The sequence below is a fragment of the Archocentrus centrarchus genome, chromosome 7 (genome assembly GCF_007364275.1).
Source record: "Archocentrus centrarchus isolate MPI-CPG fArcCen1 chromosome 7, fArcCen1, whole genome shotgun sequence".
NCBI lineage: Eukaryota > Metazoa > Chordata > Actinopteri > Cichliformes > Cichlidae > Archocentrus > Archocentrus centrarchus.
This window is the reverse complement of record NC_044352.1, coordinates 22,785,797-22,806,502: the sequence shown is the minus strand read 5'-3', so window position 1 is coordinate 22,806,502 and position 20,706 is coordinate 22,785,797. Positions and strand designations below refer to the sequence as shown.

General features: G+C 43.3%; 1 protein-coding gene across 4 annotated transcripts in view; it reads right to left on the bottom strand.

Annotated features, from left to right (window-relative positions):
* Positions 1–3,038: 3,038 nt before the first annotated feature.
* The window catches only part of casz1 (castor zinc finger 1), a 73,430-nt gene continuing 55,762 nt past the window's right edge, over positions 3,039–20,706 (bottom strand). For 2 of the 4 annotated variants that reach the window (XM_030732959.1, XM_030732961.1), the window contains exons 7-19: positions 19,147–19,319; positions 17,882–18,750; positions 14,472–14,604; positions 13,925–13,988; positions 12,695–12,858; positions 12,220–12,342; positions 11,810–12,130; positions 11,514–11,712; positions 10,510–10,681; positions 8,791–8,939; positions 7,236–7,473; positions 6,093–6,467; positions 3,039–5,310 (exon numbers count right to left, since the gene is read on the bottom strand). In XM_030732959.1, the coding sequence (XP_030588819.1) occupies positions 4,019–5,310; positions 6,093–6,467; positions 7,236–7,473; positions 8,791–8,939; positions 10,510–10,681; positions 11,514–11,712; positions 11,810–12,130; positions 12,220–12,342; positions 12,695–12,858; positions 13,925–13,988; positions 14,472–14,604; positions 17,882–18,750; positions 19,147–19,319 (4,272 nt within the window). In that variant the 3' untranslated portion in view covers positions 3,039–4,018. The remainder of the gene's footprint in view (positions 5,311–6,092; positions 6,468–7,235; positions 7,474–8,790; positions 8,940–10,509; positions 10,682–11,513; positions 11,713–11,809; positions 12,131–12,219; positions 12,343–12,694; positions 12,859–13,924; positions 13,989–14,471; positions 14,605–17,881; positions 18,751–19,146; positions 19,320–20,706) is intronic. The other 2 variants (XM_030732962.1, XM_030732963.1) reach the window with 1 other exon arrangement.

Here is a 20,706-nt window from a genome sequence, read left to right as displayed (position 1 = left end):
TGACACATCAACCAAATGTATGTCAGTGTTGCCTGACACACACACACACACACACACACACTCTTTTAATACATAAAACTTGAGGGCATTTTGCGTGAAAGCAGAAAGTATGAACTGCTGAAAGACATCATAGTCATTGTTTTTTTCCCCTTTATTCAAAAACACACTGACACCACAAACAGGCCTAAAGTTATCCAGTATGTTTTTTTTATTTCACTGAGTGAAAAGCTCAATATTTGCATAAGACATGCAAAAACATAAATATAGAACAATGAAGATGAACAGCACTGTATCCAAGTGGAAAGAAGCAACACGACGAGAATGAATGGTAGTGCTGAGGGCAACAAATTCAAGTAGAGACTTTTTAAAAAAATTGCTTCATTGTCTAGTTTTCATATAAAACGTCTCATAAATCGAGCCAAATTGAACGCTAACGGGAGATGGCTTTTAGTCCAAAAGTGCAATATATTTTACAAAGTCTAAATTGTTGCTCTGTTTATCCACTGCTCTGCAGTGAGCAGGCTGCTTTCATATTACATTTTTCCAGCAGTGGAAATACATCTCTGTTTATTTCCCCCCTATTTTTTTATACCATCCTTTTTACTCTGTTAATTAAAACAGTAAAACGATCTGTCGTTTCAGCAGCAGCCTATGCAGGATTTGGAGGTCGTTTCCGTCTGGTTTTGTGTAATATAATTTTCATGTTTATTCTTTTTTTTTTTTTTTTTTTTTCCCTGGTAGATTATATACAGGATACCAGCTGGCTGACAGATGGTGATGCCTTTACCCGTGCTTTCTTTTTCCTTTTTTTTTATTAAAAAAAAACATCACAAGGAAGAGAAGGAGGAAGGACAGGAACAGCTGTAGACGAGGGGACAGACAGTCAGCACACTGGCCACTGGGTGACATGAGGGAGTGGGAGGAGAACCAGCACATGGCTTAAAGAAAAAAAAAGGTAATAATAATAAATGTGCCCTGTTACCAGTGAGCAAGACACGGAGAGCCATCTTGTTAGCAGTAGCGGGCCTCTAAATCTCAATAATGGTCCTCACTCTGATCCTGTTCTCACACCAGAATGTGAAGAATGAACAACGGGCGACCCCGACAACAAATATTGTTGATTCCTCTACCTGCGTGAATGCAGATGTTTTGTTTTTGTTTTGTTTTTTTTTTTTGTTTGTTTGTTTTCTTCCATTTCTGTGAAAAAAAAGTTGAGTTTATAGAGGAACAAGTAGGAAACTGAGGTTATGGCCTGGACTGCAGGTCTCAGTAGGTGGGACAGAAGAGCCGCAGCTTATCTCTCTGAGGACGCACACACACACACACACACACACACAATTCAGTAGTATCACTGACTGGGAGCGCTACTTTTGCACTGCTGTTGTCCAGCAGCAGCTTCCTCCCTACACGTGACTGAAGCATTACTGAGCATGTGTCTTGTCGTAATAATTATAGCTTCTTTATTTTCTTAAGTTTTTTACAAATTCTGCTATTTTACACCCTTGCAGACACACACACACACGCACAAAACTGAATTCAAGTGCACAACATCTCCCAGCCCCTGCAGTTATCTCAGCAAATGAAGAGAAAGCAAAACAAACGTAGTAAATGCCTCTGCTTTGCAACAGAGTCTCGGGAGACAGTTCAGTCTGTGCCCACAGCAAAGTAAATACAGACCAAGATTTTCAGTTAATGAGAGGGGTGGGGGTGGGGGGGGTGAGGAAATCATACACAGAAAAAAGACAATGAATCAAATGAATCAATAAATAAGAGAAACATCCATGAATGAATTCAAATCAGTGTATTTTTAGTTTGAGAGAAAAGAAATCAAATATAAGGCAAGTAACGGCACCTGCCACTGCTATAATATGAACAACTTCTAATTAAAAGAGGTCACGCACACAAGCAAACTATGATGAGGCTATTTGAATTTTTAACTTTTTATTATTCATTTCTCCTTTTTTACCGTTTTCTTTTTAAAGGAAGCTGTTCATCAAAGAGCATTTTGTTCATATATAGTCATTTTTTACAGAGGAAAATACTGTACAACCTTTTTTTTTTTCTTCTTCTTCTTCTTCCTCCCAAAACAATATCTTGAGGAATATCATCTACACACATTATTTTGTTTCCCTATATTGTGATCATTTATTTCCAATGCTAAGCTCGGGAGATAATTCATGATCAGCGAGTCCACTCCTCAGTCGTACATATTCGCTCGATAAAAACCAGAGGGTGGTTTGACAGATTTATAATTTAGTACTACAGTAAGTGAGCGTTGCTATGAACTCCTTAAGAATGAATTGAAATCACAGTCCGTATTAGTGTTTCATACAGGGGCGCCGTTTTTCTGACGCACCGCATTTCCTTTTTTTTTTTTTTTTCTTTTTTCCTTTCTTTTTTGGGTACTGTCCAATCACAGAAGAAGCAAAAATAAAAACCAATCTTTAAATAAACCACAGAACAACAGTTCTTTGTCACACTAACATCTATTTGTGCATCAAAGCAAAAGTGAACTAAAACAACATCTTTAAAGCAAATTCCCTGTTAAAAGATATATATCATTCTTTTTTTCTTTTCTTTTTTTTTTTTCTTTCCCCAGACGGTAAAAATGAACCTAAAAAGTGCAATAACACTCTAAAAATTTCTCATTGGAAGGTCACATAAATATTAAATAAAAACCATTACAACAGGAGCTCAACCACAGCCATAGTGAATGGAAAACAAAACGCCGCTGAGGCATTTTCGGTCTGTACATTTTCAACATAAAACACACTCCCTGACGCTTCCTCTATACCCCCCAATCCCCCCCACCCCAACCCCTTCCCGTTGCTGCATCTGAGTGACTCATCATTTCCTCCGGTCAGTCTTGAAATACCCCCCCCACACACACGCGCGCGCACACACACACACACACACACACACACACACACACACACACACACACACACACACACACCCACCCACCCCCTAACCAAATAATCCTGCATGACTTGCCGGGCATTAATCAAGACCTCTCCGGCTTACAGATCGATATGCTTCTGACTAAACAACACAACAAAAGGACTTTTTTTTTTTAATGCAAAGATGCAAATGGTAACAAAAATATTTTTAAATATACTTATGACTTATCTATCATCATGGTCAGCTAATAGAAAAAGTGCACTACCCACGCACAAACTTGACTCCTCCACAGGGGCCTAAAATTACAAAGGTTTAAGCTTGGATTTGGTGCTAGTTGAACATTTTCTAGCAGAATGTCAGAGAGAACTGTCGTTGGCGGCTTAAAGGACGCCGGACTGCAGCTGAGACCGACCAACCAGCTGTTGGTCGAGTCCGTGTATCATTGAGAACAAAGGAAAATACCAAAGAGATGGGAACAAGCAAAATGTAACCCCGTTCTCTCAGTGTCTAATAATAATAATAATTAATAATAAAATAATACAGAAAAAGATCAAATGTTTGAAACACATCCTATTTCCCCTTAGTGATTCACGTCCCTTTTTCTATGTATCCACGGCTCTGCAGTTCATGTCGCCTGTGCCAGCAATTTCCTTTGTATCATCTTTCGCACGCACGCACACACACACACACACACACACACACACACTTACATATATAGTTATATAGAGAGATTTGTTTTTGTTTTTCTAACGTGTTTTTTTTTTTTGTCCACACAAAAAAGTGAAAAAATGAAAATAAATTAAAGTCAAACATGCACGCACACAAAAAGACTGATGTGTAGTAAAATGCTTTACATTGCTGTCCCATGTGTGAAACAGGGCCTAACTCTGTGTGTCTCCATTCGTATTTTTTAATGCATAATTGAATTAATAATGTTGGTCATCTTGTAAACATCATAATAAATCATTTCGGGCCATCATTCTCTCCACGCTGTTGTTGTTTTTTGTCGTCATCTGAAGTCTCTCCACATGATAAATGAGGCCACTTTCATTTTCGTTTATTCATAGTACACAGAATCTTTCTGCAGTTTCTAAACTCAGTTTGTTTGTTTTTTTATTTATGGGTCAGCATCTTCTTGCTTTTCCAGTTGGGAAGCATCAGTGTGGTTAACGGAAGCATTGAAACTCTGGCCATTGTCTTTTTCACCGTCAGGCTCTGCCATCGAATCATCGTTTGAGTCAGTGTTGATATCATCTTCTGCCTCTGCCTCTTCCTCCTCATCCTCCTCCTCCTCCTCTTCTTCATCCTCTTCCTCTGCCTGCACCTCCTCCTCTGGTGACATGTCATCCTCAGCCTCCCCGGATGTTCCCGTGGTGTCGTCCTGAGCTGCCGGCAGACCCAGCGGGGTTGAGGGGTTGTGGGCTGATCGTGCTGTGTTGTGGTGCATCTTCTTGCTGAGGTCCAGGGAGTCGCTGAGGCCCAGACCGGCGGCATTCTTCAGGAAAAACAGTGAGCTGCTGGTGTCTGTGCCCAGGTTGAGGGAGCTGTCCAAATTGATGGAGGATGGTGGGTATGAGTGATTATAGTCAGAAGCAATGCCACCTGTCTGGTAGATCATGGAGGGAGTACTGCTGTTGATGCTGTGGGACAAACCGTGGAGGCCACCAGGTGAAGATGTAGACAGACCCATGGAGGACGGAGGGACTGCCGCCACATTTCCTCCCAGGTGGTGCGCCCCCTCCTGCTTTGGTGACACAGACGGCAGCTCGCCTCGCTCCTGCTTCTCGTGTTTTCTCTTGTGGGAATCCATCTGGGACATGCCCACCACTGTGTGCTTACACTCGGGGAAGGTGCAGTGGAAGTGTGAGCACTTGAGCTTATATTTGCAGTCAGGAACCTCACAGTCAGCACTGGAGCTGAACTGGCAGAAGCCAGCAGCGCTGATCACATCTTGCTTGCCGTGGTGCTTGCGGTGGGCCGTCACCTTGGTGCTATCAGTGCAGCGGAAGCCACAGCGCAGACAGTGGAAGTGGGTGCTGTTGCCTGAAAACTGGCAGTCAGGAAAGTTGCAGCTGAGCGAAGATTTGAAGCGCTTGAAGTCGTCCAGGACCAGGTTGTCTACACGGTCGTGGTGCTGGGCGTGCTTGTACATGTGGGTGCGGCCACAGAACTTGTAGCCACAGTTCTCACGAGTGCAGTGGTAGTGGGTCACTTTTAGAGAAAACTGGCAGCTGGAGTCCTTGCAGTTCTCGTAGAGGTCATAGCGCCGGAATCCCTCCAGCATCATCCCCTCGTCCAGCATCTTACGTGACGATGCAGTCTTTCGGCGCTTGCCATATGGAGACATGTCCTCGATTATCCAGAAGCGCTTCTTTGCACCAGTGGCTGTGGGAATGGAGATGGTGTTGCCTAAAGAAAAGAGAGAAGCGCATTAAAACAAATAATCAGGTGGTTTATAAATTAAAACCCACAAATTACAAACAAATGACTGTCCTGGTTAAAACTCTAATGTTCAACCCCGGTCAGCCAGGAGTGGTTCACAGCTGAGTAAGCACAGCTAGCCACAATTTTTTTAATTCCTAATTTCCTGAATGATTAAATAAGGAGGGGGGGGGTGATAGATTGACTGTAAGGCATGACACTTTTACAGGGTGTCTCGGGCCTCCAAAACAGAGGCGGAGCTGGGAGTCTTAACCAACCCTCTTATCTCCATATTTGTTTTATGAGGGGCACCCACCTTTTTTGCAACACCCTGGGGTCACTGCTAATGATGTGATCCCTGTTCTGCAAGACAGGAAGCAGCGGGCCTCGATAAAACTTGAGGCGAGATTAAATAAGAGCTTTGCTGATGCAGCCTTGTTAATGGAAGCTAAACAAGGCCCAGGGTTCACAGAACAGGTGCCAAATTTACTGCTCTCTCGCTAAATCCTAGTGATACTCAAAGGGAAAGTACGCACAAAGGTGCAAGTGAAGTGATTACAGACATATTTGCTGTTCTGTTAGCCACACAGTAAGCATGCAACTTTCAGCATTTCTGCATAAATGTTCTCTTTTTGCATGCTTCCTTTTTTTTCATCTTTTCATAACAATAGTGCAGAATGAGAAAGGCTGGATCACACAGTTAAATGCTGCACAGGACTCAGTAATTGAGAATGACAGCTGCAGTGTTGGTTTGCGCCGGGGATAAGTACCTGCAGCATCCTGCACTATAGGGACGTCATTTTTAACCGGAGACGGAGTGGCAATGATGGGGCTGAAAGCTGGTGTGTTGGTTGGCATGACAACACTCCGAGTGGCTCCCAGAGAGGCGCTGAGCAGAGAGTATGACAGACAGGATGGAGAAAGGAGGTATGGGAGTGAGGGGAGAGGAGGTCGGAGGAGAGCAGGAGAGAGGGATGGGGCCTGGGACTGTAGGCCAGGCTGAAGAGTGGAAGGAGGAGGAGGAAGAGGAGGTGGTGGTAGTGGTAGTGGTGGAGGAGGCGAAGAGGAAGAAGGAGGTGCATTCTGGGTAGCGCTAGTGTCAGCAGGGGTGGTAGGAGCAGAAGTGGTGGTGTGGCAGCCTTGTCCTGGAGAGACAGGTTGACCAGAGAGGGTGAAGGACAGGCAAGAGGGAGAAAACACACAGAGACGGGAACAAAGACAAACACGGGGACCAAATCATACATACACACACACCCACACACACACACACACACAGAGGGATGGGAGGCAAAAAAAAGGGAAAGATAAAAGATAAGAGAATGATACAAAATGAGGCCCATTCAAGACAAGTAACCCAGCCAAAACAACAATGATGAGAGCAGTGGATAATTCTGGCAACACATGGAGAAATGTGAAAAATCAGAGACAGGCTAAGATTTAGGAAAAAATATAGAGGAGAATCCATTTATTCAATAAGTTTGAGGAAAAAGAGGCTGTTTCTCATTTCCTTTCTCCCAAAACTCAAACCACTAAAAGTGCTAAAGTAGACATAAAGCCACAGGGATGATCTCTGGCCAGAGGAAAATGTAATAAGCTACATACAGTGCAATATCTCAAACCACTGATGTACAAAATGGAGGTTTTATGAGGATGACCAGACAAACTGGAAACCGTCTTGTCCACAACTCATAACATAAGAATAAAGCATTGTCATCAGCCACATATATTATGACTAATGCATCTTATTGATTGTAAATCAGAATTGTGACTGGAGAACGCATGAAATGACAAGTTGCTAGCTTTCCGGGAGGAGTGTGGACTGAGTGATGCATGACGTGTGTTGCACTGTTCATCTTTAGACTAAACTGCACCAAATGTTGGCATGCTGACGTGTCGAGTTCACATATTCTCACCTGCTGGAGAGCTATCGTTGCCCACAGGTGTGCTGGTGCAGCTTCGGTCCTGGTTAGAGGACTCAGAGGAAAGGCCCAAGGGGCTGCCGCCTCCTCCCATGTAGTCCATGTAGTCATCATTCTCATCCGCAACATTGGAAAAGCTGGAGCTGATGCCAGGCTGGGTCGTTATGGACCCGGGCACCATACCCGATGCATGCTGGTGCATCTCATCCGCCCTGCGGCTGAGTGACATCACCTAGAAGAAGAAGAAAAAAAAAAAAACAAGTAAATTATTGCACAGTGACTTATGAAACAAACATCTTGGATTATAAAGAATCAATGCAGGTGTTGGCTCTTGGCGTACAACCAAGCATTTCTCAAGATGTCAGAAGTACATTTTGAGAGAATGAACTTCATACTTTTGTCATTATATGAAGGCTACAACAACAACAACAGCAAGAAAGAAAAACCAACAAACAGAACTAGAAAATCTACATTTTTATCCACAAAGGGTACAATCCCACACCTACTGCAGAGGTTAACTGAGGAAATTACGTGTTAAAAAAAAAAAAAAAAAAACTTCATCAAAAGAATGTAATGAGTGATTTGTTATTGACTGGTATGGCAGGATATGAGCAGTACTCTCTTTTTTACAGAGCATCACATGTCTTCTGTAGTCTTTCCTTGAACATGAAAGGAAACAGCAGAATGCTGAAAAAGAAATACGTAAAAAAAAAAAAACCTGAGAAAACCAAACAAACCAGGTCAACAAGTTACCAAGACAACGCAAGATCTTAAATAAAAAAAAAAATCATAACAGGAAAGGACTTTCGCCGCTTAAGATTTGTTTTACAGTTGCTCGCATGTTTTTAATCCTTACTTTTCTCTTTATTTTATGTTATCAGAAGATTTTTGAGCCGCCCTTATTGGAAGGGAAGCCCCCCCCCCCCCCCCCCCCCCCCCCCCCCCCAAAAAAAAGAAAAAAAAACCCACCCAAAACCACTAACAGCGGCGTGTTTGCATGAACATAAAATATAAAATTTAGATAAAAAATATAGGCAGACAGACACGTTATCAATCCCGTGAGGGAAATTAGCAGAATAATAAAAGCAGAACTGCAGATCAGCAGAACAAGACACTCAATATAGGAGAAAAAAAGATACGTGCAGTATACATCTGAATGTACAGTGAGAAATTAAAGAGCGATATGAACACGTGCGTTAAAAAATAAAAAAAAAACGTATGCACCGTTAGTAGTGCAGTGCTGATGGGTGAGTTGTTATACAGTGTTATGATAAAAAAGTAGAAATACTGAACAATATTTATGGTCAAAACTGACGATAGCAGGAAAAAGATAAAAATATCTGCAATCAATAAATGCTCAGTGTGGCAGCTGAGGGAAAGTACATACAGTACACAATTTAATCTCTCTGTAAAAGGGCGTGTGATTCCTTATAATATGTTTGAATAAACAACTATTCAGCACAGGTTTCGGTTCGTTGAGAAGTTTAACCTGTATTTTTTAATTATCTTTATCAAAATGTGTCACACGTTGCCGTTTGCGTGCTTGTACCTGGGATGGGACTCTGTCAAAGTTCTTCCCGAGCATCCGCCTCATGTGCTTGCGTGCATGTGAGGTCATCTGGTGTTTGAGCAGGAAGGAGAACTGGCAACCCTCACGGATGCAGTGGAAATGGCTGTTGACTTGGTTATACTTACAACCTGCAGGAAAAAAAAAACAAAACACAAAAAAATAGTAACAGCTCAATTTGTCCTTGGCTCATTGTGCCGCGTCCAAAAACGGCTCCCGTGCCAAACGCAATATTATCACTGTGACGGCGTTATGATTACATCAAACACAAAGTGAAATATTTTGAGGTTTTTTTTTTTTTTTTTAATTTCATGATATAGCTCTGACAAAAGAGGGATCGGGTTTCAAAGTGTTTCAGAGTGTACATGTAGGAGGAATATTAGATCACTCTGGTGTCATACTGAGCAAGTCAAGGCTTCTTGTGCACTAAACCTGTGGAGCTCTTTTATTACACTGACATGCTTTATTCAATTAGGAATTTACATAAATAAATTCTCATTTTCTGTGGGCCAATAATGCACACACCCCTGCAAACCAAAGTAAATATACAATTATTCCCATATTAAATTCATTTTTCAAAGTATCTCCATTGTCATTTTTCCTTTTGTTCTCCGGTGTGTTGCTGTCTGCTCTATATTCTTCTGCTCTTTTCCAGTGTTTTAACCGGTCTACCTCTAATTGCTTTATGATTTCAAATTAAATGAATGTGCCGTTTTGTGCCTGTTAATCAAATACCATTATATAAAAGCAGGCAGAAATAATTGAAAGAGTAACATGCTGGGCAGGTGCTAGCATGTCAGTAACCATGGCACCCACTTTAAGAGAAAAACATGTCTGTGTCATCAAATAGCTTTTGCACACACAACGTTTTAAACACGCAAAGTTGAGCAAATAACAGTAACCCCCGTGACACGGAGGGCCTTTTGTGAGACAGAAACCAGGTAACATCAGCAGCGGTGCTCAGTTTAATGTTGCTGCCATGGATACTGGCAACCCATCAATTCTTTATAACTGGAGTGCCAGCAATGGTAATCCTTTCTGTTTTTTTCCCCCTCCAGCCCAAACAATACACTTGGCAGATCAGGCTGGGGACAAAAAACAGCTGTTTAGGGCCTGGTTTTGTTTGCTTTGTTTCTGCGCTCTGAAAAGCTTGTGTAACCGCCTGAAAAAAACAGATCACTTTTAATTCATTTCTGTGTGATGGCAGCGGTGGCTGTGAGGCGCAGCTTCACAACACAAACAGGCTAAACCAGACAAGCCAGATAATTAACAAACACAAACCTAATTGCTCATTTCTGACAGGGGCAAAAGAAAGAAGAAAACAACCTGGATGTGATTGCCCTCTTTGACATTATTGCTCATATAGTACAGGCAAGACTACCTCTGGGACTTGAGGTGCCATTGTGAATATGCAAAATGCAGCAACAAAACCTACGAGGCAGACTTGTTTCATGCTTCTTAAACCACTCACAATGCATGACACCCTGTTTGCCAACACTGGTCTCTCTCCCTTTGTAAACACGGGGAATATCCTCTTGCAACAGACAGTACAAATTAGTCTACATCTTTCTCAACGTAACACCTTTAATCCACACATCTCTCCTGGCAAACTATTTTGAAAAGGTGTTCCGGTCGACGTGGCTGATGCGAGGAGCGAGAGGCAAAACTTATACAGGATCAGAAGTTTTTGTTTTTCCTTACCCAGCCTCCCACACTCCTCCCTCTTGGTGAAATATTTGAAGCCATTAGCGGCGCGACGCTCTGCCTTCTCATGCTTCTTGATGTGCCACGGCAGCTTGGTGGTGATGTTAGTGACAAAGAAGCAGCCAGGCCGCAGACAGTGATAGTGGCCCCTCATTCTGAACTCGCAGTGCTGCAGTGGAGACACATAATTTCCAATTTCATGACTCAAATGTCGTGAATGTTTGAAAGCCAGAGGAGCTGATTAATTTTATTTGATCTTTCTTTGTGAGCAAAGTTTAAGCGAACACTACACACAGTTCCTCCAAAAAATAAATAAATAAATAAAAATAAAAAATAAAAAACATAATCAACACCTCGCAGTCTTTTCCTCTCTGGTTATTTGGTACAATTACTTTGCTTTTCCAGGCATCCCACAAACACCCCTCCGCTCTAACATGTCTGTACACCACCATCTGTTTGTGAGGCCCAGATCCCAAAGGACCGGGCCAAATAAGATCTTCTCAGTTCAGGAGATGGAGACTGGGGTGGGGGGGTGGGGAGGAGAAGGAGAAGGGAGGGGGACTTTTTTTTGAGAGGGGTGATTTTCGACACATTAATGAATTCATTTAAACGGTTTTCCAAATACGGGCTCATGAGAGCAGGCAGGGGCTGCCATTTAGGTTTCATTTGCGAAGCATTCCCCTGATTTTTGCCCTATTCCAGACAGCCTTGTTTACTGTGCAAGTGACAATGATTTATTGGGTAATATCAGCTAAATTGGCCTTTTCTGAGAGGAGAATGCGGCAGTCAAAATGACATCATTGACATATAAACAGGCATTACTGGGGTGAGTCGACTGTCTTTCTCAGCAGAGATGGAAGGCGGGGAGCAGTGGTTGTGAAAGCCTTGAGTCAAATAACCTCAAATACTGGTCTAATAGATAGCATACTTCATGCTTAGAAACCTCTGGGAGATGACAGTAGGTGATTCAGCTCCTGGCTGAGTTATCAAGCCACACTCACCTGGTTGGGACAGAGACACTGAAGAGAGTAGTAGGAAAACTGGTCGCGGACGTTGATCAGGTTGTTGTTTGGGTTGATGTGGTCCAAGCAGTGGGATTCTGCCTTTCCAGAGGTCTTACACACATACTTGCAATTGCCAAACAAGCAGTGGAAGTGGAACTTATTTGAGTATTTACAGTCAGTAGCCAAACATGGATCACTGCATGAAAAAAAAAAGGAAAATATAGTTTAATCAACTTGTGGAAAGTACGAAGGAAAGCAGCACACTGTGTATAAAACCCAAAGCTTTCTCATACTTCTCCTGGAACTGCAGGAAACCAGGTTTGACTTGTGGCTTAGCATTTTCTAGAGAGGTGGTGGCCAGAGGGGAACTGGATGGCAGGTTGGGCATCGAGGCTGGCATCTGAGGGATGCTGCCGGTCAGCTGCTTCCAGGCCAGCAGGGAGGGGGGAGGAGAGCTGTAGCCACCAGAGGAGGAAAGGTGTCCAACATCCATGGAGGGATTGTTGGCCACGGAGACAGGGGCAACAGGCTGCAGCTGGGCTCCCTCACCGGAGTCCTTGCCCTCACCGAACGGAGGCTCCGACTTCACTTTCAAGGTGGCTCGGAGGTGGAAGCTGAAAAACAAGATGGAAGCTCTTTTTTTATACCGATCAATAAAAGCCAAAAACTAAAATGCAGAGAGTGAGGGTAGCGTGACACTCACTTAGCATGTTTTATAGCCCCATCCACAGTGCTGAAGAGGGCACCGCAGTCCTCTACCAGGCAGTGAAAGTGAACCTTGTGAAGGAAGTCGCACTGAGCTTCACAGAAGTCATCTGTGTCAAACCTTAACAGACACAGATAAGAAAGACTGTAAATTTACCACCGTTTAACAAAAACACAGCCTGTAAGGACATCTGGTGCAACTTTTCACCTGACGGTAAACGTCCTTTGGTCTGTCATACTGTAACTACCATACTGTCATTTCAAATTTCTGCAAGAGCATATTTTTTATTTTTCAGGGGGTTTCCAGTGATACAGTATGTGAGGAATAGCATTTACAGGAAAAGACTGTCCAAGGACGTGCACAGCTTTTTAACATTCTGACTGTTTTCTCGCTATCATAATGAATCCAGTGACTCTAGGCGCTTTTTGCATATGTGTGTGTTGTTGTTGTTGTTGTTGTTGTTTTTCCATACCTGCGGAGGTATGTCCTCCAGATCTCAGTGGGTTTTTCTGGCAGGGGCCTCTTCAGCACTTTATTCAGATACTGTGCTGCCTCAGAGGTGTCACCACCCTCGCCTGCCTCTAGTTCTGTCTTCAGGTTCATGGCACTGAAGAGGGCAGGGTTCACCTGTGACATCTACAAAACACACAGCACAAAAATCACCAGCTGCTGGGTTAGCTGCGCATATATAAGCTGAGCACACTCATATGTTAGTGAGAGTATGAGAATGAACTCCCTCCCTCCCTCACATACACACAGACACACACACACACACACACACACACACACACACACACACACACACACACACACACACACACACATGTGGATGGTTTGGCGAAACTAAAAAGGGCAGCCAGATTTACAAACATCCGGGCTTTCGCTTGAGTGAAGGCCAAGCGTGTTTGCCAAGCATCCTCTGGGAGCTCCTGTTAACCCTTTTTATGTAATGTGGTGGCTTGCAGCAAACCAACAAAAAGCTACGATGGCAACAGCTGAGCTGCTAGACAGCAGCTCTTCTCCGACGTCTGGGTGAAATGACTGCAAGTCTGAAGGTGAGCTGTCCTAGAGGAAGGTTAAAATGACAACGTGCGTAGAGGTGCACGGAGGGGAAGGTTGGGGGTGGGGGTGGGGGGGAGTTATGATCAGTTGGCGAGAGTAAATAAATGGTGGCTGATCTGCCATTACATCATCAACATGATGGAAACCACCTGGCAAATTTGTACCAGTCAGATGAGATATATGACTAAGACAATGTCCATTTTAATCTTCACAGAAAATCTACATTTCCATACGCTAACATTTAGACTTGTTAAAAAATGAGGGCAGCGCCTTCCTGCTTTTTTTTTTTTTTTTTCCCTCCACTGACTTTTTAATCAAATAATTTATAAACCCTATGAATAAATGTAGAGTGAGGCAGGGGGAAGAAAACGTATAAAGGAGGAGGAAAAATTGGACGGCGAGTTCAAAACAGCTCATCAAAAAACAAACATCTCTATATATCTGGCATGGCACCCAGCTACTGCTTCATTGTATTAATTTGTGAGAGGTGCAGCGAAAATTACACTCTATGAAAAATGGCTGGAAAATTTAAATGATACAAACTCATCTTATTAGCCGTGAAACATTAAAAAACAAACAGGCCCCTTCGTGTCCCGCTAATTTGTCTTGGGATGAAAGGCGTTTGATGGATGGATCTTACCTTATTCATAAGCGAGGATAAAAGAGATGTATTCCCTGGTACAGGGTGTCCGTTTGATTCATTACTGGAACAAGGAAAATGAACAATGTTTAGTCAAGATTTGCATGAGAACAGTAAATATTACTATTTATCACACAAGGTGTGCCTGTATAATGAAGAAGAAAAATGCTGTCTTCTTAAGAAATAAGATCTGCTGTGGGTTGGAGGGAAGATTGGAGTTGAAGGTTTATGTAAACATCCTTCTCTCTCTCTCACACGCACACACAAAAAATAATGGAGAAATATGTTGAGACTTTTCTAATTGTATGCACGTTCATATAAATTAAATATTTTGAATTTAACCAGCGCTGCCAAACATGTAGAAACCATTTATCATTCAGAGAAGCTGAATGTTCTTGTTGATTTTTGATTTTTTTGCATATATATATATATATATATATATATATATATATATATATATATACATGTAGGCTGAATTGGTTAAAGACACACTAATTAACATCCTTCATTTTGAATTAACCCTTAGTGTACCACGCAGGCCTCATACCTCTGTTCTTTCTTGCTCAGGTCCAGGCTGTGTTCCTGTGTGGAGTCTTGGGAAGCCCCAGAGCTGGCGTCTACTGGCTCCTTCTTCACTTGAACCAGATTGAACTGGCTCGCTGATGCCGGCTGCCCATTCCCTGAGGATCAAGCCAGAGATGCAGAGGAGAGAAGAGACAACAAAGTTATTGTTGGTCAGCATTATTACTCTATGACAAGATCCAATCTGACTTCTGTCCTGGCCCGAAAAGAATACTCCGAGTGATAATTATTGCGAAATTATGTCAGGCCGTCAAGCCTTTTAAATGGTGATTGAGAGGCGGGAGATATGAGGGAAAAAGACTCCTTTTTCTGCAGCACTTGTCACAACTCATTTGCCAGGCTGCCTCTTAACTGGTCATTAAGTGAGATGCTAATGCTGAGGGAAAGTGGCAGTCTCAGATTGGCCACCCCCTCCCTTCCCACCTTCCCGGGCTCCTTGTTGGCCTGACAACGGACGGCAGCCAATGCCACTGAGCATACCCACAAGGAACATGGGTGCTATGTCGGTCAGATTGGAGCTGACAGCCAATCAGATTGGTTCAAATAGCGTGACCCCTCGATCACATTCCCCTCCAAATAGGTATTCAGTGAATGCTGTGAGTGAGGACAGGAGCGCTGAATTGAAATAAATAAACACCAGGGGATGACCTGAGGTAAAAATGCTGACAGGAAGGTGAATTCTGGCCCCCCCTCCCAATCCCAAGGGATTGAAATATTAATTTATCCCGGGGCTATACAGAGAAAGCTGAGCCTTTGGTTGACAATAAGTGGTAGTTTATTTTAAAATATATATGTGAGTGGGAGGGGTGAGAGCCCTGGCGTAGCCTCTGAGACACTAAAACTGGAGTGCACCAGCAGCCACGATCGGTTTGGTGAGAAATCTGTTGTTTAAAAATTAGGGCTGGTGTTGAGGGATTGTGACAGGCAAGGTCATGGGCAACCAAGTGTGTGCCCTTGGCCCTAAGCCTGATGGGGATCCTCTCCTTTTCCTTGCTACAGAGAAAACAAGACCAGCCTACGTAAGGGGGAAACCAACCAAAGGCCCCCCCCCCCAACTACAAGATGACCCAGAGACATATCAGGCAGAATACAAGTGGAAAAGCCAGTCTTGGGCCTTGTCAGCTGAAAGCTGGGAGATGGGGAAGTGTCAGTGTCAGTTCAGTTTGACAATGGCTGAGGTTGGAGGGGCCGGGGGTGGAGCAGGGGTGGGGCTAAAAGAAAACAATAGTCAAACAATTTTGCGTCTGGTTTGAGGTCACTGAAGGCTCACCAAGTCTCTGTCCAGCTCTCCTTCCCTCCCCCAACTTGTTAAGAGTATACCCAAAATTAACTACCCAGACAAATCCTGCCTTGTCATCAACAATTAAATCAGCTCTCAGACAAAACGAGAGCACATTATATGAAGAGCACCCACTCACTACATGATCTGCACATGATCACCATGCTGAGTAAAGTATATTTTTAATACAATCAGTGGATGCTTTGACTGCTCAAGGTAGATCATAGTGCAAAACAGTGTTACTCTGATGCACATCATGATTTCTTTCTTTTTTTTTTTTTTTGCATGCACTTTGCAAGGAGAGAGAACAAATGAGTTTGACTCAAAGCAGCTTCTTTCTGGAAATTATCCAGGAATAATGTACCACCATGTAATTACTCCGGATAAGATACAGAGCTTGTGAAAGATCATTTGTACTGTGTGTCTAATTAGTAAACCCTTCAGATGCTTGAATCTCTGGGAAAAACACTTAGGGGTAAATTAGAGCGGAACATTAATGAAAAAAAAAGAAAAGAAAAAGCTGAGAAAATACTGAACGCAGAAACAGGAAAAATGCACAATTCACCGCAAAAGAGGCGAAGTTTCACAACCCGATGAAAAAATAAACACTGAGAAAAATAGCCACAAACACAGTGACTTTTCTCACACCTTTTTGAACAGAGAAGCACAAACCACTTCCTCCTCATTTTAGCCCCAAATGTCCTGTTCACACATTTTATGAAGCAAATATGAGAAACAAAACCACACAGCAACCCCCCCATCCTGTGTCTGCTCTAAAGTTTTACAAAAAAAATGTGTGCGATTAAAATAGGAGAGCTTATTTGAAATAACTTGTTTTTCAGCAAAGGGATCTGAGCTGTAGCTGAGTGAGCCATTGAGAGGGGTGGTGAAGACACCATCTGTGGAGGCCCCTCCCTCAGTGGGGGCCTTTGCCTGTGCGTTCAGACTACCTGCTGGAAGCCCAGAGGTGGAGCTCAGTCTGACAGCCTGGGCTCAGCTCGGCTCCTCGGAGCAGCTGCCCCAGCTCTCTCCCAGGGCCTGTCCTGCTCCAGGAGCACCACCAGGAATTGTAATCCTTCCCAGTCCCAACATCCGGAGCAGTCCCATTTACAATCCATACCCCACCTGCTCGGGTTGAGTGCACGGAGTATGCACTGCAACCGAACGCAAGACTATGCTCTGTTGTGCATTATCAATTGAAGACTTTAACTTCATTTTCATTCAGAGGCTTTGTTTAGAGCACTGTGATAAACATAGACAAGCCAATTACCTCTGAAATTTATGTGAATTACATTTATGCTAAATAGAGGCTGACATGTTTTGTGGAAACAGAAGGTTTCTAGAAATTCAAAAAGTGCGTCTTTGCTGATGACTGCAACTGTGACTGAATTCTTGTATCAGTGAAAAAAAAAAAAAAGCCTGTTTCTTAGCTCTGGTGCATCGAGTCATTTCTGCCTGAGTGATTTCTGTTTTTTTCTTTTTATCAGTTTTCATAGAGGATACAAAATTTTTTTATTTTTTTTGTTCTCGCAATTTCTGAACTTAATTTCATTCCACCTCCATTTGCTTGGAACGGGCGCAGACAGAGATAAGAGACCAATGATGAGGAAACATGTTCAACACAACCCCCAGGAGCCCCCTCTCTGAACATCATAAGAGACTTTTACAGGCTCTACTCTCCCCTGTCAGCGCATTTATCTCCAAATGGATTGTGGGTATCTAACAAACGATCAACACAATAACAAGCCAAGAGCAGAGGACCATGCCTCCGGAATGTCCCTTTAAGCCTGAAAGCAGCAGCTTTTCTGCCCTTCTCACTGCTCTGGGATAGTTACAGAGATGACCTCTGAGTGCTCTCTCTCTCTGCTTTGTCCACAAAGAGGAAAAAAGGATGTATCATATTATACACATTTGGATATGTAGTCTCCTGTTTTTCATGTACATTTTGATTCATCTGTTTTTGATAAAAACAAGAGAGAACTGAAATAGTAACTTTTAGATGGATAGCAAAAATTACTTATACTCACATTATGTTATCTATTCATTAATATATAAGATAAACATGGCTATAAAAACATGACTGTTAACTGACTGACCTGTGTCTGGGCTGCTGGATGGCTTGAGGGCAGCAGCCGCCAGTCTGGCCATCATGGGTGAAATCAGACCCTTGCTTGCAGAGAGCTTCTCCATAATGGAGGAGGTGGCAAAGGAGGTTGGGGTGGATGCCATGGCTCCATCTGCCCCCACTGTGGAGCAGCCTTGGGTCAGTGAGTCAGTGGGCATGGAGTGGGCCCCTGAAGACACAGCTGATATCAGGCCAGCGGCTGGAGGAGGTGGCTGGAGAGGAAGCCTGGGCATAAGGGGAAAGAATGGGCTGGAGGTGGCCAGGGCACTGTTGGAAAGAGCAAGGGCCACCGGCATGTTGCTGGGCAAGGCCTGAGACAGCAGGGTGGACATACGCTGGCCCGCACTGGGCAGCGAGGAGGTCAGCTTGAGGGCGTGGCCCGATGTGGATGAGGAGGAGACAGCAGTGGTGGGCGTGGTCAACAGGTGTGGTACAGTGGTGGACTGCTGGGTCGTAGGTGAGGCACTCAGGCTGGAGTTCTTGCTGCTGATGGCCGAGAAGTCCATCAGGTCATCGTTGCTGGATTCCTCTGGCTCATCCTTTGGCACCAGGAAGGTGGAAGAGAGGCCCATGACACCGGAGGAGCGAATGTGTCTGCGTTCATGTTTGCGCTTATGGGAGGTCATCTGGCTGGTGGAGGTAAAGGTGAAGCCGCAGCCTGAGCGGATACAATGGAAGTGGTTGGTGGCTTTGCTGTAGACGCAGCCCTCATACTTGCATTCCTCATACTTATAGAACTTCTTGAAGCCATCTTTGGCGTAAGCATCATCCTTGATGTGGTAGCTCTTGTGCTTCTCGATGTCACACTTGTTCTTGAAGGTGAAGGTGCAGCCTGGGCGCCTGGAAAACAAGCAGAATAATGTGATCAGGTGTGATGAAGCCTTGTCAGTGCCTCAGTATGATTCCACTTTATAATGAAGTGGAATGATAACTGGGGTGGTTCAGTGACACAGCAGCAGCTCACTGACACATCCCCACCTGCAACCTTTGCCAGAGGATTACATTCCTGGGAGGGAGATGACTCGACAAAGTAACTTTCCATTATTATTATTATTTACAACTATTCCTTTTTCCTGGTGTTTCTTTGTAATCTCATATAAGGATCATGTTAATATTTCCTTTCTTCTGATGCTGATTCGTTTGCTTTATGTACTCTAATGACTTTTGTACATTTGCAAGTCACAACACAATGAGATCTCAGTTGATCGAAGGAGAAACCACATTAGGTCTGTTCACCTGCAGTGGAAGTGTGTTGTCTTCTGCCCGTAGAACTGACATCCGACTGTGCCACAGTCCTCAGTAGCGCGAAACCTCTGGAAGCCATCGTTGATCAACTGGGCGTTCTTTTTATGGAAGTTTTCATGGGTCATGACATCTGAAGTGCTGGTGTACACCTTGCTGCACCCCACCTGCAAAGCAGAGTCGGAGCGTGTTAATCGAAAGCCAGATCTGGGCCCGAAGCGTGCATGAGTTTCACTTTGCAAGAATGGTTTGTAAAATGCTTTAAAAGTGATCTGATATACTGTACTAGATGTATAGGAGGCATCTCATTGTGGTTAAGTAAATGCTAGTGGCCTAGAAATGTGTAGAAGAAGAATGTTTTCTCACATTCAAGATTTAATTTGTGGTAACACCAGAGCATTTTGAGTTTCATCTCAAACCTGTGAATTGGAAACAATCTTGCCATTGTGACAATTGGAAAGAAAGAAGAAAAAAAAGATGACTGAAAGAGACAGTGGCCACAGAAGGCTGCTGAAAGTACAGTACCTTCCTGGCAAAGCAGCCTTTTAGAAAAGGAAATTCATATTTGGAGAGTGACGGTGAGTCGCCACAAACTAACTTACTGTAACTCAGAACAAATTTCAGTAGTGGAGGGGGGAGACAGGAGTAAGATGACTGTCTCAGGCTTTAGTTTAAAAATGCTCTGGTACACATGAGCCCTCAGAGCCAACAAAGGGGGGGAAAAAACAGGTAATGTTTGAATTAAAAGCAGCAATTGTATATCATCCATGGCACTTTTCACCCGCACAAACCGGGCAACTTCTCCATATTGAGTCAAACAATGAAAAAAATTCCACTCGGTTCTTTTCCCCCTTAAATCAAGAGAGCCGATGCCAACATCTGCAGGTTCTCAGGGACTTTTAAAACAAGGGCTGAAATGTCCTAATAACAATTACGCCGTTACAGGGGTTTAAAAAAGAATATATCTCAAGCCATCCTGGGCTGCACTGCTGCCCTGCTGGTGAGAAAGCTCTCGGCACAATGACACATTGAAAATAAGCAGATGTAAAAAAAAATTAAACAAATCCAGAGGGGGAATAATCTTCAACTGGCTGCTTGGTACTAAAAGATGAAAAATGTATAGTTCATATAAACACCTAACTGAATTTTAGCCATGCCAATTAAGGAGCGAGAGAGTGAAGAGGTGGGTGAAGCACAAGCAGCCTCACGTGTATTTACCCTTTTTCAGTTTTCTTTTATTTCGCTGAGGACACGTTTTGCAACCTGCTCTGTGAACACACTCTAGTAGAAATGGAAAAAGTGAGTTTCCATTTCACAAATATGCAGGTAAACTGTGACTTTTAAACATCCTGGAGTTGTGCATCTTGCAAGTGGCCTGATTTTCCAAATCTGGCCATGATTTATGTAAAGTTGCTCATTTTTGCCTGACTTATCCTGTTTTAAACAAAATTATGTCATTGCCCTTAAAAAGCTGCTTTAAGACACTGGGCAGAACCAGGCTGAATAAACATTTTGTGGACATCATGAATGACGCATTTATCTATATTTCACATT